General features: G+C 45.5%; 1 protein-coding gene across 7 annotated transcripts in view; it reads left to right on the plus strand.

The window, feature by feature from the left end:
• The window catches only part of LOC133155041 (muscleblind-like protein 1), a 35,990-nt gene that overhangs the window by 21,882 nt on the left and 1,232 nt on the right, over positions 1 to 12,876 (plus strand). For 4 of the 7 annotated variants that reach the window (XM_061279994.1, XM_061279993.1, XM_061279992.1 and 1 more), the window contains 5 exons: positions 5,395 to 5,565; positions 8,730 to 8,927; positions 11,288 to 11,527; positions 12,224 to 12,374; positions 12,612 to 12,647. In XM_061279994.1, the coding sequence (XP_061135978.1) occupies positions 5,395 to 5,565; positions 8,730 to 8,927; positions 11,288 to 11,527; positions 12,224 to 12,374; positions 12,612 to 12,647 (796 nt within the window). The remainder of the gene's footprint in view (positions 1 to 5,394; positions 5,566 to 8,729; positions 8,928 to 11,287; positions 11,528 to 12,223; positions 12,375 to 12,611; positions 12,648 to 12,876) is intronic. The other 3 variants (XM_061279995.1, XM_061279996.1, XM_061279997.1) reach the window with 3 other exon arrangements.

Below are 12,876 nucleotides of genomic sequence, written 5' to 3' on the forward strand. Positions count from 1 at the left end.
CTTCAGACGCAACAAATTACTTCATAATCACAAAATAATGATCCATAGTCTTTTTCATAGTCTGCAGTGGGCCACTTATGATTGATTTCATCACACAATGCTTCGGGCCAGTTTAAATTTAGGAATTCGGTCCATATATAAGGCGCACCGGACTATAAGGCGCACTGTCGGCTTTGGAGAAAATTTTTTAGGTGCGCCTTATAGTCCGGAAAATACGGTAAATAAAAATGTCATTTTATGACCTTTAAAAATCAATGAAATAAAAAAAAAAAAAATACTGAGTCAAACTAAAGATAAAACAGAAAGTATAGCAGTAAATAAATGTATTACGCAAGGCCAATATACCTTCATCAGAATGTGAGCGTGTACCTAATGTCCATTTGGTGCGACTTCAGCAAATTTCATCGGCCTTTCCGAAGACGAGCGAATTTTCAACGCTCCGTTATTAGCTGTTCCCCGTCATGTCAGCGTGAGGATTTAGCAGCTCGACGGCGCTTTTTACAAAAGGATTACGAGCTCTATTACCGCCGCGGCCCTTGTACTTGGGCGCTGAGCATTGTACTACAGTAATGGAAACGCGCGTACATGCGCCTGCGCGCGTGTCGGGGATCAACGCATTCTGCAGTAATGAATGCTAATCCTTTCTTATCTGCCATAACCTCGAGGCAATGGTACGAGCTGCTACAGTGACACGCTGCCTTAGTAGCGTGTGTCACTGTGTGTGGTCACCATTAGCATTCTTGGCCATAGCCTGGATGACACCTTCTTTCATTGTTTCCATGGAACTTCAAGGCGTGCTCGACAACCTCCCTCCCCCCCTTGACTCATTATCACAAACCGAACACGGCGGAACATTCCGGCCCCTTCATTTACATTCTCTGCCATTGCTAGCGCCATTTTCAGTCCATTCCATTCTCGACAGCTGTGCGGTCTTAATGCATATTTTAGCGGAAGATATTGTAGAGCGGTTTCTTGAATTTTTTTGTTTTTTGTCAGACAGATAGAAACTTCTCCTTGTTCTCCGTTAACCTTCTGTATTTTTACTTTTAATTGCTTGAATAAAATTTCTGGTTCGACTGTTTAAAAGAAGCCTACCTTGATCTGGTGCACTCCGTTTGCGTAAATGACCAACTACTAATAAAACAGAAATGTAGATTAACAGTGAAAATAATAATTATTATTAATTATTTTGGGTGAATTTCGATAAATGTATTGTGTGTAACAGGGACAAAATGCCGATAATCAAAATAAAAACTGATTTTGGCTGGAAAATGAGTCAAAACAAAATCGGAAAAAAATCGGGAACCAAATATCGAGTCAGATGAATCATGCATACATCAGACACTTTCCGGCTTGACCGAAACCTCTTCAAATGATCTCAGGTGAGCTAATCGTCTTTCTGAACCGAATCTAACGTGACAAGCGTGATCACAGTCCAATCTCCCGTCCCGTTTGTTTGACGAGCGTTCGACTGAATGACAATCGTCGCACTCGATCGAATGAACCCATCTATCGGAGCGATCACATCTCCTCAAGTGATGAAGCTTAAAACACAATTCCTAGAGCGTCATGTAAACATACTCCCATTTCCCAGCATTGTTCAGCTCTCCAATCAGAAGTCGCTTTGTTGTCGGCTTTTCTTGAACGTCTCAAGGCCCGTTTCTATCTTCTCCGATGAAACAAATTTCATCGCTCACTTCTTCCAATCTCAAACTGTTGATTGCGGCGCTTCACTTGCCAGCGCCCGAGTACGAGCACGGGCTACCACTCTTGCATCCAGCCGACTATAATGGGCTTTGTGATCCCTTCTTGGCTGGCTCGCCGAGTGAGAGATACAAATGAGTCAAGCTAAGCTTTATAGATGTTGAATGGAGAACACATTAGAGTGTGAATCAAAATAAGACCAAGGTTAAGAGATGCTTGAATAGCTTGAGTGGAAAGGTTAATGGACAGGATTGGCTTAAAGTATCAATTAGAATGAATGCAGTGTTTTTTTTGTTAAAGGAATGTATTGCCCCAAAAACACGAGAAGATGTATTGGTTATTCAGTAAACTGATCCCGGTTCCCGAGTAGCGTCACAGCTAATGATTTTGTGCCATTGTTAGCGTCCAATGCTAACAATGATATCATTATAGTTATTCATTAGAATTCATTTTTATTTCATTTGTTGACCTGGACAAAAGGATGTTCCTCATTTGATAGTCCAACAAATGTCGTGAAGAAATCAAAGCGAATCATTTGCTAATCTCGATATTTGCCATTTGGCTAAATCTGCCGTGCAAATGGCTGACGACCAGTCCAGGGCATGCCCCGCCCGCCTCTCTCTCATCCAAATTCAGCGAGGATCACCCGTGATCCGAATGAGGCCAAGTGCTACGGGATAATGGATGGATGGATATTTTTAGGCTACGGGGATCGCTCGCCAATTCTTCGGGGGGCCAGTTGACATGACAGATTGCAAGAAGATAAGTTTAGGGGTGGGCAAGTTGTGCGGATGTTTTTGGGGGGTGTCCCTGAGGCCATGGAAAAATTGCTCTCGCCTTTTGCTCATCAAGGCTCCGGCTCGCCCAGGCAGACGGCGCCTCGTGGATTGATGTTGGGGGTTGGAAAATTAACTCATTCACTGCCAGTCCAGTTACAATAGATCTTTGACGTCAAAAGCCGTCAATGGTAGTGAATGACTTAAAAATGGTTTTGTTTTTTTTCCAATTGAGCTGAGTCATTGTTGATTCAATCAATGTGTGATCGCCAGAGCGAGGGTGCAGCAGGGCCTGCGATGCACAAGCCGTCCCTTGGAGGATGTATTGAACACGGAGACAGACGCCGCCGATTAATATTAATGAGCTCTCTGCATCTGTCTCACTTCTCCGTCTCTGCCGGTCTCTCTCCGTCTGTCTGATTTCTTTCTTCTCACTCTCCTGTGGAATTCTTTCATGCGGGGGGGGATTCCACAGGCACAGAACTAAGCAGTGAGAAAGCAGAGAGGAGTTGCCTATTGTGCAGTCCCCCTATGGTACTTTCAAGATACTTTTCTTGATGATACCAAAGTCCCATTCAAAAGAGGATTATGGGATTCGTATTAAGCCCAAGGTCATCAGCGGCACAACATGATATGGTGAGACCGCACCAGTGGGAATGCAAGTCATGTGGTGTAAATCAAAATTAGGGGCTCGGCTATGACTGTTATGTCGGCGTGTATTCACGCTATTTGCATGCCACGGGCTGTATAGGTGATGACATCATTGCAACACCATAAGACGATTAGTAAATGCTAGGATCTTTTAGTACATCTGTAAAATCATAGGTTTATTTATTTTTTGGAACATATTTAGGTGGCTACCAAAGCGATTTGTAGGAGGTGCTCCAGACATTAGTATGGAAGCTCACTCGATTCTCCGAGGGCAGAAGAAACACAAAAAACATTGACCGACACTGAAGCATTTAATACAACAATCAAAGACAGGGACAGATAAAGAAAAAAATGGAGAACTGCTTTCGGTGACTGACCTTTTGAGAATGTAGCTGATAAAATGCACTGAGCTAACAAGCATGCTAAAATCGATTCCACCTCTACGCTAATGGAAAGACATCACCCAGATAATGTTTTGACAGAGCTATCTATCTTCAGAGAGATTTGCTCAGCTGCACAAATTCCTTTGGTTATACTTATTGGGTGGAAAAAAAGAACAGAAAATTATTCAATAAATGTTCATTCTGTTTGATTATTACAAAGTACTTATTTATAGAGTGCTATTTTTTTGCTATGAAAAACACGTAGCTGGTACTGATTTTCAAGAGGGACCGATTTCCAACATGAATGTTTCCAGGAGAACGGAATCATTATGGATTTTTTTTTTAAATCAATGCCAATTCTGATCCCTCGTACTACTATTAGTACTTTGTTCATTATTTAACTTAACAACAAGGATAAAAAAATAGATCACTTTTTTTTTTTTTACCTTTTTGGAGGGTAAATATAATAATTTTTGTCATGTGTTATATGTTAAAATAAAACTAAAAAAAATCTAAAAAAACATTTTGTCATCTGTTATATGTTAATATGAGAAAAGAAAAATCTATTTAAAAAAACGTACTCCTCCTTACTAGTTAGCTCGTGCGACACCTGTCGTGGAACTTTTCCGACACACCCTGTATATATAATTAAAAAAAAAGTTAGTAGCTGCATAAACTTTTACATCTTGTTTGTGCCAAAGTAAATACGGACTGCGTGGTTCCACCCATTCGCAGGCAAACGCAAACATTTCACATGCTATCATTAAGCCCCCCACAGGGGGAATGAACCCTAAAAATCAAAAGACATTAACCAATTAGCTGAAATCAATAACTGCAGCCGCCGCACATGAAGCGAGCACAACCAGGGGGGTCGGTATCGCGCAACCGCCGGCCCGCGTTGGCCGCGTCGCTCTGAGCCAATGACGAGAACTCTTGACATTCTCGGCTGCAAGGTGTCTGCTCGCGCTGTCGCTAGGCAGACTAGTCAGGCTGAGAGCGAGGAAATACAAAGCACGAGCGGGGAGGCGACGCGTTCGCTCGTAGGTGTCGCACTCGGGTGCGGTGGACATAATCTGTGGGAGATAAGCAGTAGCCTGACAGGCAACCTTTAATTCCCCACGGGAGCCGGCCGCGGCCGTCACGACCAGCCGGATGAACGCGTGAACATGCCGGACGTCAGCATGCATATCAGTGATGAAAGGTGGCGGTTAGATATTACATCTCTTTGGGGGAGTTCAGCCTGCATTATGAGAGCGCAAATTACATTCCCTGCCTTCGTCCCCTCGGGGGCTGCCGGGCGGATGTAATGACCCTCGGCGTGGAGAAGACGGTCACAAATTGCTCCCTCCCGTCGTTATAACGGTAGAGGAGCACGGTTATTCCCGCCAATCGGGAAGGCATCCCGCTTCGGTCTCTTGTGCCGAGAGATGATGGCCAATATTGACACTCGTCTCAATTGGATGGGGGTCGATAATCATTCAGCGGGTCTTGTTGAGCATCGACTCTCAGGTGTTTGGCAGTGGAACACTAACAGCTGAGAGACAGCCAGGGTTGCTTGTGTGTTGTTGGGTTTTTTTTACGTTTTGTTCATTAAGAAATCAATTTTCCGCAATTTTGAATTGACCGCACTGATTCCATTGTATTGTTTGACATTTACTGTAGCTAACGCTCTCTCTCTCTCTCTCTCTCTTTGTGTTATCCGCTTTAGAGCTACTTTGTCATCTTGAGGAGATTAGAGAAAAATACCAAAGTGCAGATCTTAGGTCACAAAGAGGGTTTAAAAAAATCGTGTCTCGAAAATAAACTGAGCACCGATGTCAGGTCAACCTCCGTTAATGCTTTTTTTCCCCATCACTACCCCCCCCCCCTCCCCCCAACAGGGCCGCTGTTCCCGGGAGAACTGCAAGTACCTTCACCCCCCGCCCCACCTGAAGACCCAACTGGAGATCAACGGGAGGAACAACCTCATCCAGCAGAAGAACATGGCCATGCTGGCCCAGCAGATGCAGATTGCAAACGCCATGATGCCGGGCACGCAGCTCCAGCCCGTGGTGAGGGAGCAGACTGGGAATGTGTTTTTGACAAATTCCTCAGGCATGCTTGATAAAGTTTTACAACAGCCTGCAGCTGAGATTGTGAGCCACAGGCATGTCCCAGGCTAATAAACGCTGTTATAACGCCATTTCTTGGCCAGGAGTTCTTACTCCTCTGAGACTGAATGTCCTCATTAGCAAGGCGCGCTCGCACTTTAATATTTGGCTGTAGACAGGCGTACCCCGCCGTGGACACGCCCACAAATCGATCGACACTCGCGCGCACGCACGTCCAAATTCGCTTTATCACTTCAAAGTGATGAAGGGGCAAGGAGACTTGGAGGAACTGTCACACTGTCTGCACTCTTAAAAGGAGGCAAGCTGTATATTTTAATTGTTGACAAATTGTTGGATTTCTGGACTGCCTGTCCATCCTCAATTTTTAAAAAAAATATTTTATTCATAATTTATATATATATAAAATATAATATAATATATAAATAAATACATTATTTAAATAAATATAATAATATAATATATAAATAAATTCCTTAAATAAATACATAATTTAAATATATATATATTTATATATATATGTTTTGATGCTTTGAGTACTTTTATGAAGGCACGTCAGACATTTTATGACACACGGGAACACACATGGTTTTAAATGCCTAAAGTGTAAAGCCCACAGATTTACACAATCACATGCGCACACACACACACACACACACACACACATTCACTTATCCAATAGCTTATCACTGGCATCGAGTGGAAAGCCCCTTTGAGGGGAACAGAGCGAACCATGAAAGGTTTTAAAGAAGCGATAGATCTCCGTGGGGACGCCAAGCCTTCCTTTTCTGTTTGTGTCACGGCGAGAGAGAAAAGGGAGGATGGCGGAGACAGAGAAGGACAGACAGAACACACCAAAGTGAGGCAATGAGAGATAAACGGCAGAACCAAGACAAGAGGGTCAAGTGAAGGCGATAGGAGAGACAGCACAACAAAGTCATGCAAGCGCACCTTTGGTGTGTACAAAAGGTGGGACAACAATGTTCTGTCAAGGAATTGTCTGCCTCTGGTCTAAAGCTTTCCCTTTTTTTTTTTTGCACGGTCCTCAACCTATGGTCCCGGGCACCCTGAGGATCAATGGTGGTTGGAAAATAATTTGCACTAAATTAGTTCGTGCATACCAACGTATGGGGACAGGCAATCGATAAAATACACTTCTTCTTTTAAATACTTGTTTATTCCTCTCAGCTCTAGCGTTGCCCAATTAGTCTCCAATATGATTCAAGATTCCGATTCCAAGTGTTCATTATCATGAACAGTTGTTCCCCCCTGTGCAATAAATTCTTATCTTGCCTTCCGCATGGTTGCCAACATTATGCGAGATATTAAAAAAATAAGCTCTAAAAGAAATACAACGATAACAATGAAATAAATAAATATAATAAAGGGATTTGTTCACTCTTTCATGCCTTGACACATTCAATGACTTATTAGTTAAATCTTTTTTTAGTCCTCCCCCGAGTCACTCATTCACCGATTCAACAGCCTTTGCAATATCACTCCTAACCGTATCCAAAGTCATTGTTAAACGGATCGCAAAGATTTGTCTAATTGGGTGTGCAGTTGGAATTCAAACCCTTTTGATATTTCGTCATCTGCTAAAGAAATAAAAAAAACACGGCGGCTTCACTTTGATGATCCCCTCGAAGCGTTTGCATGTCAAATGTTATGTTATATCTTTGATCTTAAAATCGAGGAGCATAAATAAATGCGGGTTGCTGCGTCAAAGCAAGCAAAACATCACCGTCAAACGATATTCCACAAATGGCCGTGAGTCGCGTTTGAAAAATATTTAACGGCTGACATCACTGTGCATGACTGAGATTCATTTCAATGACATCATGTCTGCTCCGGCCAAACCTTGAGATCAGTGCACCTTGAGGGGCGCAAATCCACTTTTCAAGTGCACCTTGTGATAAGATTTAATTCTCCAGATGCTCCCGGAGGCAGCGCTGGAAATACTACAGATTTCATGGCATTTGTGTTGATTTAATGAGAGAAGCAAGGAGTCGTTGTAGCCGCCCAGACCCTGGCTGTCGCCGATGCTCTATTAGTCATCGTGTCCTGTTGGCAGGATCTCAAGGGACAACTCTTAGACCGGGGTCCAGGTCAAGAACGTGGAGGGAAAACATCAGTGTGTTATGGCTGCCTCTTAGAGAATCACAATGCCAGGAAAATACTCTTTCATATTCCAGCATGTTGATTTTTACTGCTGCTGATAGAACAGCATGTTTATGTCAAATGAAAGGAAGATGAATAAAGCCAAACAGGCTTATGCTAACTCAGTATGGTATGTCACGGTATGGTAGAGTAGGGCGGGGCAGGATATGGTTGGGTATGGTACAGCACGGCACGGTAGGGCGGGGCAGGGCAGGGCAAAGTATGGTATGGTACTGTATGACACGGTACGGTAGGGAAAGGCGGGGCAGGATATGGTATGGTACAGCACGGTATGGTACGGTAGGGCGGGGCAGGGCAGGATGGGGAAGGGCATGGCAAAGTATGGTATGGTACTGTATGGTATGACACGGTACGGTAGGGCGGGGCAGGACATGGTATGATACGGTACGGTATGGTACGGTAGGGCAGGATGGGGATGGGCATGGCAAAGTATGGTATGGTACTGTATGGTATGACACGGTACGGTAGGGCGGGGCAGGACATGGTATGATACGCTACGGTATGGTACGGTAGGACGGGGTCGGCGGGCATTGCGGAGCAGGGTGGGGCAGGGCATGGCAAAATATGGTATGATGGTACAGTAGGGCAGGGCGGGCGGGGCAGGGCATGGTGTGCTATGGTATGATGACAAGGTGAGGTAGGGTATAAGTAAGGGCAGGGGATGATATCAGGGCTGGAGGGGAAAAAGTTGACCCCAAACATGTATAGACATTTTTTTCCCCCTACAAATGATACATATTCAAACAGACATTTCCAGGGCATATATCATCCTACTGCAAAGCTGTCAATCATTCTCTAAAGAGATTCAATAGTGACAGGATATGGTTTTGTGTTGTGGAAGGAACTGGAATTGCAAAAAGGTGTGACGTGCCAGAACAGACATTGCAGATGATCGCAATGAATCAAACCTTTAACTTTCCTTTCAGCCCATGTTTTCCGTCACGCCCGGCCTGGCCGCCAACGGCAACGGAACGGCGTTCAACCCTTACCTCGGCCCCGTGTCGCCCGGCCTGATGCCCGCCGAGATCCTTCCCAGCGCGCCGGTACTGCTCACCAGCAACGCCGGCGTCCCCGTCCCGGTTGCCACGGCGGCGCAGAAACTGATGAGGACAGATAGACTGGAGGTGAGACGCACAGACGCATGCATTATGGAGATTTTAAATCATCATTTAACCGCGTCTATCCATTTCAAGCTAAACTCTCGTAAATACAGCGGCCACCCAACGCTATTTCACAGCCCGGCAAAGCGATTAGCCTTTGAAATGTGGGATGTGTCTGAATATTAAAGACACTTCTCTCAAACAGCGTACTTAATTATGTATCCAGTACACAGTTTGTGTACTCTACACTACAACCATTACCATAATACGGTCATTAGCCAGACTTAAGCAAAGAGGAAGTGACATTAATAAGAGGAGCACATTAGCCCCGTCCACGTTTTCCCAGAACCACCGTGAAACTCAAAGAATCGTTCTCTTTTTTCCATGAAACCAATCGGTCACATGACGAGCGCGCCGTTCGTCTAACTGCGCGCAGCTAATCATTAATTGGACTGTAGCTCGATCTCATCCATTATGCAGCCCCGCCCGGGAAACGACGGCGACAGAATAACGAGCTGATCGTTAGTTTGCGGGCGGGCAAAGTTAGGATGCTTGCATTTAACATGTAACAGTGGGCGGTCAGGTAATTGATGGCGGCGGGGGGTGGTGGTGTGGAAGTCGCCGGGCAGGCGACATGCTGAGAAGGAGGGATTGGATCAGTGACAGAACAAAATAGATGGTGGGAGGAGACGGGGCGGAGCTATGAGGGAAATCAATTGTTGCGGTCATCAAGCGACGCGATTGGATTTCTTTTTGGTCATGATTCTACTTGACTTTTCTCGGTATCTCTACTTCAAGCACTTTTCACACAATCATCCCCATTCGAGTCATCCGACGTTCCTGCGCCTTTTCCAGGAATGTCTTCCTTCAGGCTTCTGATTGGCTAAGAGGACCTTCTGGTTACATCATTGCTGTGAGGGGGGAAAACAAATAATAGCCCAAACGTGCTGGCGTTGTAACCCCGTTTTGGTCATCGTTTGGAACGCAAATTCACCAAGAACTCGCTTTTGCTAAAAATATCCGAGGAACCAGACATATTTGACTTGCTTCCGCGCCATTCCAAATAAACAGAGCTGGAATTCTGCAGGGTATCACAGAATGGACAAATACGTTCCACGTGATTTCGCTCGGAAATCTCCTATTTTAGAAGACAAGCGGCTTTTGTACAACTATTTTCCAGAACTCTGTATTTTCCAGAACTCACGTGGGCTTTTTACCTGCCGGCTCACCGAATGCAAATGGCGAGAACGTCGGTTGCCATGGGGATGCAAATATGATTAACTGGCCCTTCATTTGCTTCCCCACCTAAGCACTCCGGGCGGGTTACGGCTCACTCCAATGCGTGATTAAGCACTGTTAAGGGAGACACGCCGGTCCATGCTGGCTGCAGGGAACATCGAATTGCTTCAATTTAGCCTCACTCTATTTTCTGACAACTCTTTTTTTTTTTTTTTGAACCAACCATGTAGTCTCTCTCTTGCGCTCTTGTCTCCTTGATCCCGATCTCTCCGTCCTTCACTCCAAATTCATCATCAACTCCCACGTTTGCTCAGCCCTCCCTCCCTCACCCACCTTGCCAACATCTGCCTGACAACAAGGCGCCCTCTTTTTCTCAATAAGGCCGGTTGTGGCGCTGGGAAGGGGATGGATGTGTACTACGTGAGTATATTTAGAGAGATACGCCGAGGCCTTAACCCAACTTCGAGCTCTGATTGGTGTTTGGAGATGATTAGCCGTCATGGCGACAGACATTTATGTGAGCAGACAGCGGGGCTGATAAACAGAGAAGGGGGGGGGGGGGGGGGTTAGATATACACATAGGGTGTTATTATATTAAATCTGTTTTAGTGCGATTGAGACTCAGCAGACTGAGCTCAAGCAGAGATGATAAGTTACCGTGCGCCTCTTAAAAGTGTCAAAATGAAGAAAAAAGTCATTTTATATATGCGCTCACCTTGTGTTGGTAAATAGTCAATGTCAGGCGCCCTTTTCGTTTAGCTCTCATATTTCCCACGAGCCTCACTGAGCAGCGAATGAGGCCCTCGCTTTCCACAACAGTTTGCTGCCCCTTATCGTACCTCCGAGGAACTGCAACGAGGCTGATTCGAATAACGGTTCAACGCGGTTTGATTGATGAGCCTGTAAAGACGAGCGGCAGTCACGCTCTGTCCTGCCCATCAATCGAGTAAGGCCTTCGCCTGTCAATAAGATTGATCGTCTCGGCGCGCCTGAAGTGATCATCGGCTTGTAAACAGGAGAAGCGGATTAATTAATTTGTCAAACGCTGAAGGAAATGAAGCTGTGGATTACCGACGGCTTGTCTCTTTGCATTTTTTTTAAAATGGGTTTTGCTCCGTTCAATGCATTTTACGTTTGTGGCCCAGGTGTGTCGGGAGTACCAAAGGGGCAACTGCACCCGTGGCGAAAACGACTGCCGCTTTGCGCACCCGTCCGACAGCACCATGATCGACACCAACGACAACACGGTGACGGTGTGCATGGACTACATCAAGGGGCGTTGCTCTCGGGAGAAGTGCAAGTACTTCCACCCGCCCGCTCACCTGCAGGCCAAAATCAAAGCGGCCCAGCATCAAGTCAACCAGGCGGCGGCCGCTGCAGCCATGGTAGGCTAAGTCTGTGAGGTGGTGCTACTCGCGTGCATGTCTTGTAGTTTGAAAGCGTATTGCAATGATTTTGTTTTTTTTGTTTTCCCTCAATGCACCGCTGCCCGCCTCCCCGCTTGCTGGTTAATGTTTATGCGCTTGAATCCCATTGGCCACGTGCTCGCTGCCTGCTAATTAAGACTCGGTCCACTGTCAAATCACCGAAGCGACCTCTCGACGCGGCTTTCGACCTGGTACCTATGACCTTTCGTCTCTTGGCTTGCCGGCGTGTTGCTGTTGTTTCCGGGATGTTCATGTTCATGGGTTGATGAACTGGTGAATTTCCTCGTCCACGTGAAACGTGGCAAAAACGTACTGGCCGGTAGTGCCACATAGTATCTCTTGGAGAAGAAAGTAAAAATGAAATTCATTCAATCGATGAATTCATTTCCTATGCGTATATTTGAAGATCAGTTCATCACCTCATGAATCAATAATGCATGTGGCATGCACTTTGTGACAGTCTGTTATTGTTTTAGCTTGGATGATTGTAGCATGATGCTAATTCAATGTCGCTTATTTGCCATTTAGCAATTGAATCAAGGTCCATAATGGTGTTGCCAGCATTGACAACATCCTCTAACCGTGTTCTTTTCCCCTGTCTTCGCGTGCCCGACCGTTTGGTCGTCAACGGTCGCTGTGGTTCCCCCTCATCAGGGGCTCCCTCCCGTCCTGCCCCCTTTACCAAAGAGACCCGCACTTGAAAAAGCCAACGGTGCCAGCAACATGTTCAACGCCGGTATGTTCCAGTACCAACAGGCCCTGGCCAACATGCAGTTCCAGCAGCAGGCTGCCTTCATCCCGTCGGGTGAGTCGGAGAGCGTGGCACCGTGCACGATAAACCGGCCGCCGAACTTTTCCACCAATCGATTACAGGAAAATGACGATTGCACTAATTTCTCCTATGATCATTTTGCGCGACGATACGTTTTCATCCAGGTGGAAAGCAATCATGTCTGATTTTAACAAATGACGTTTCTTCATTATTTTTTTTTTGTTCCCTTCTTTGTCCACTCCACTTCCTGTTGCAATGCATGATGGGCAGGCTCGATATTGTGCATGACGCCTGCAACAAGTGTTGGTAGGTGCCAGCTTTCCTTACCGATTCTTCTCTTGTACGGTTTGATATAAAGACGAGATGGCGCGCAATGTCTGACCTTTGAACTTTGAAAAGACATTTAGTCGGATGACCCCTTCTTTGATGCTGTGCTGCAGGTGTGCCTGTCACCTAATGCTTGTTGCAGTTTTTCCGTTCCTCCCCAAGCTCACTAACACCTCATTATACTGCCTGGCTATAAACATGAGGGATT

Source organism: Syngnathus typhle, linkage group LG6 (genome assembly GCF_033458585.1).
Source record: "Syngnathus typhle isolate RoL2023-S1 ecotype Sweden linkage group LG6, RoL_Styp_1.0, whole genome shotgun sequence".
NCBI lineage: Eukaryota > Metazoa > Chordata > Actinopteri > Syngnathiformes > Syngnathidae > Syngnathus > Syngnathus typhle.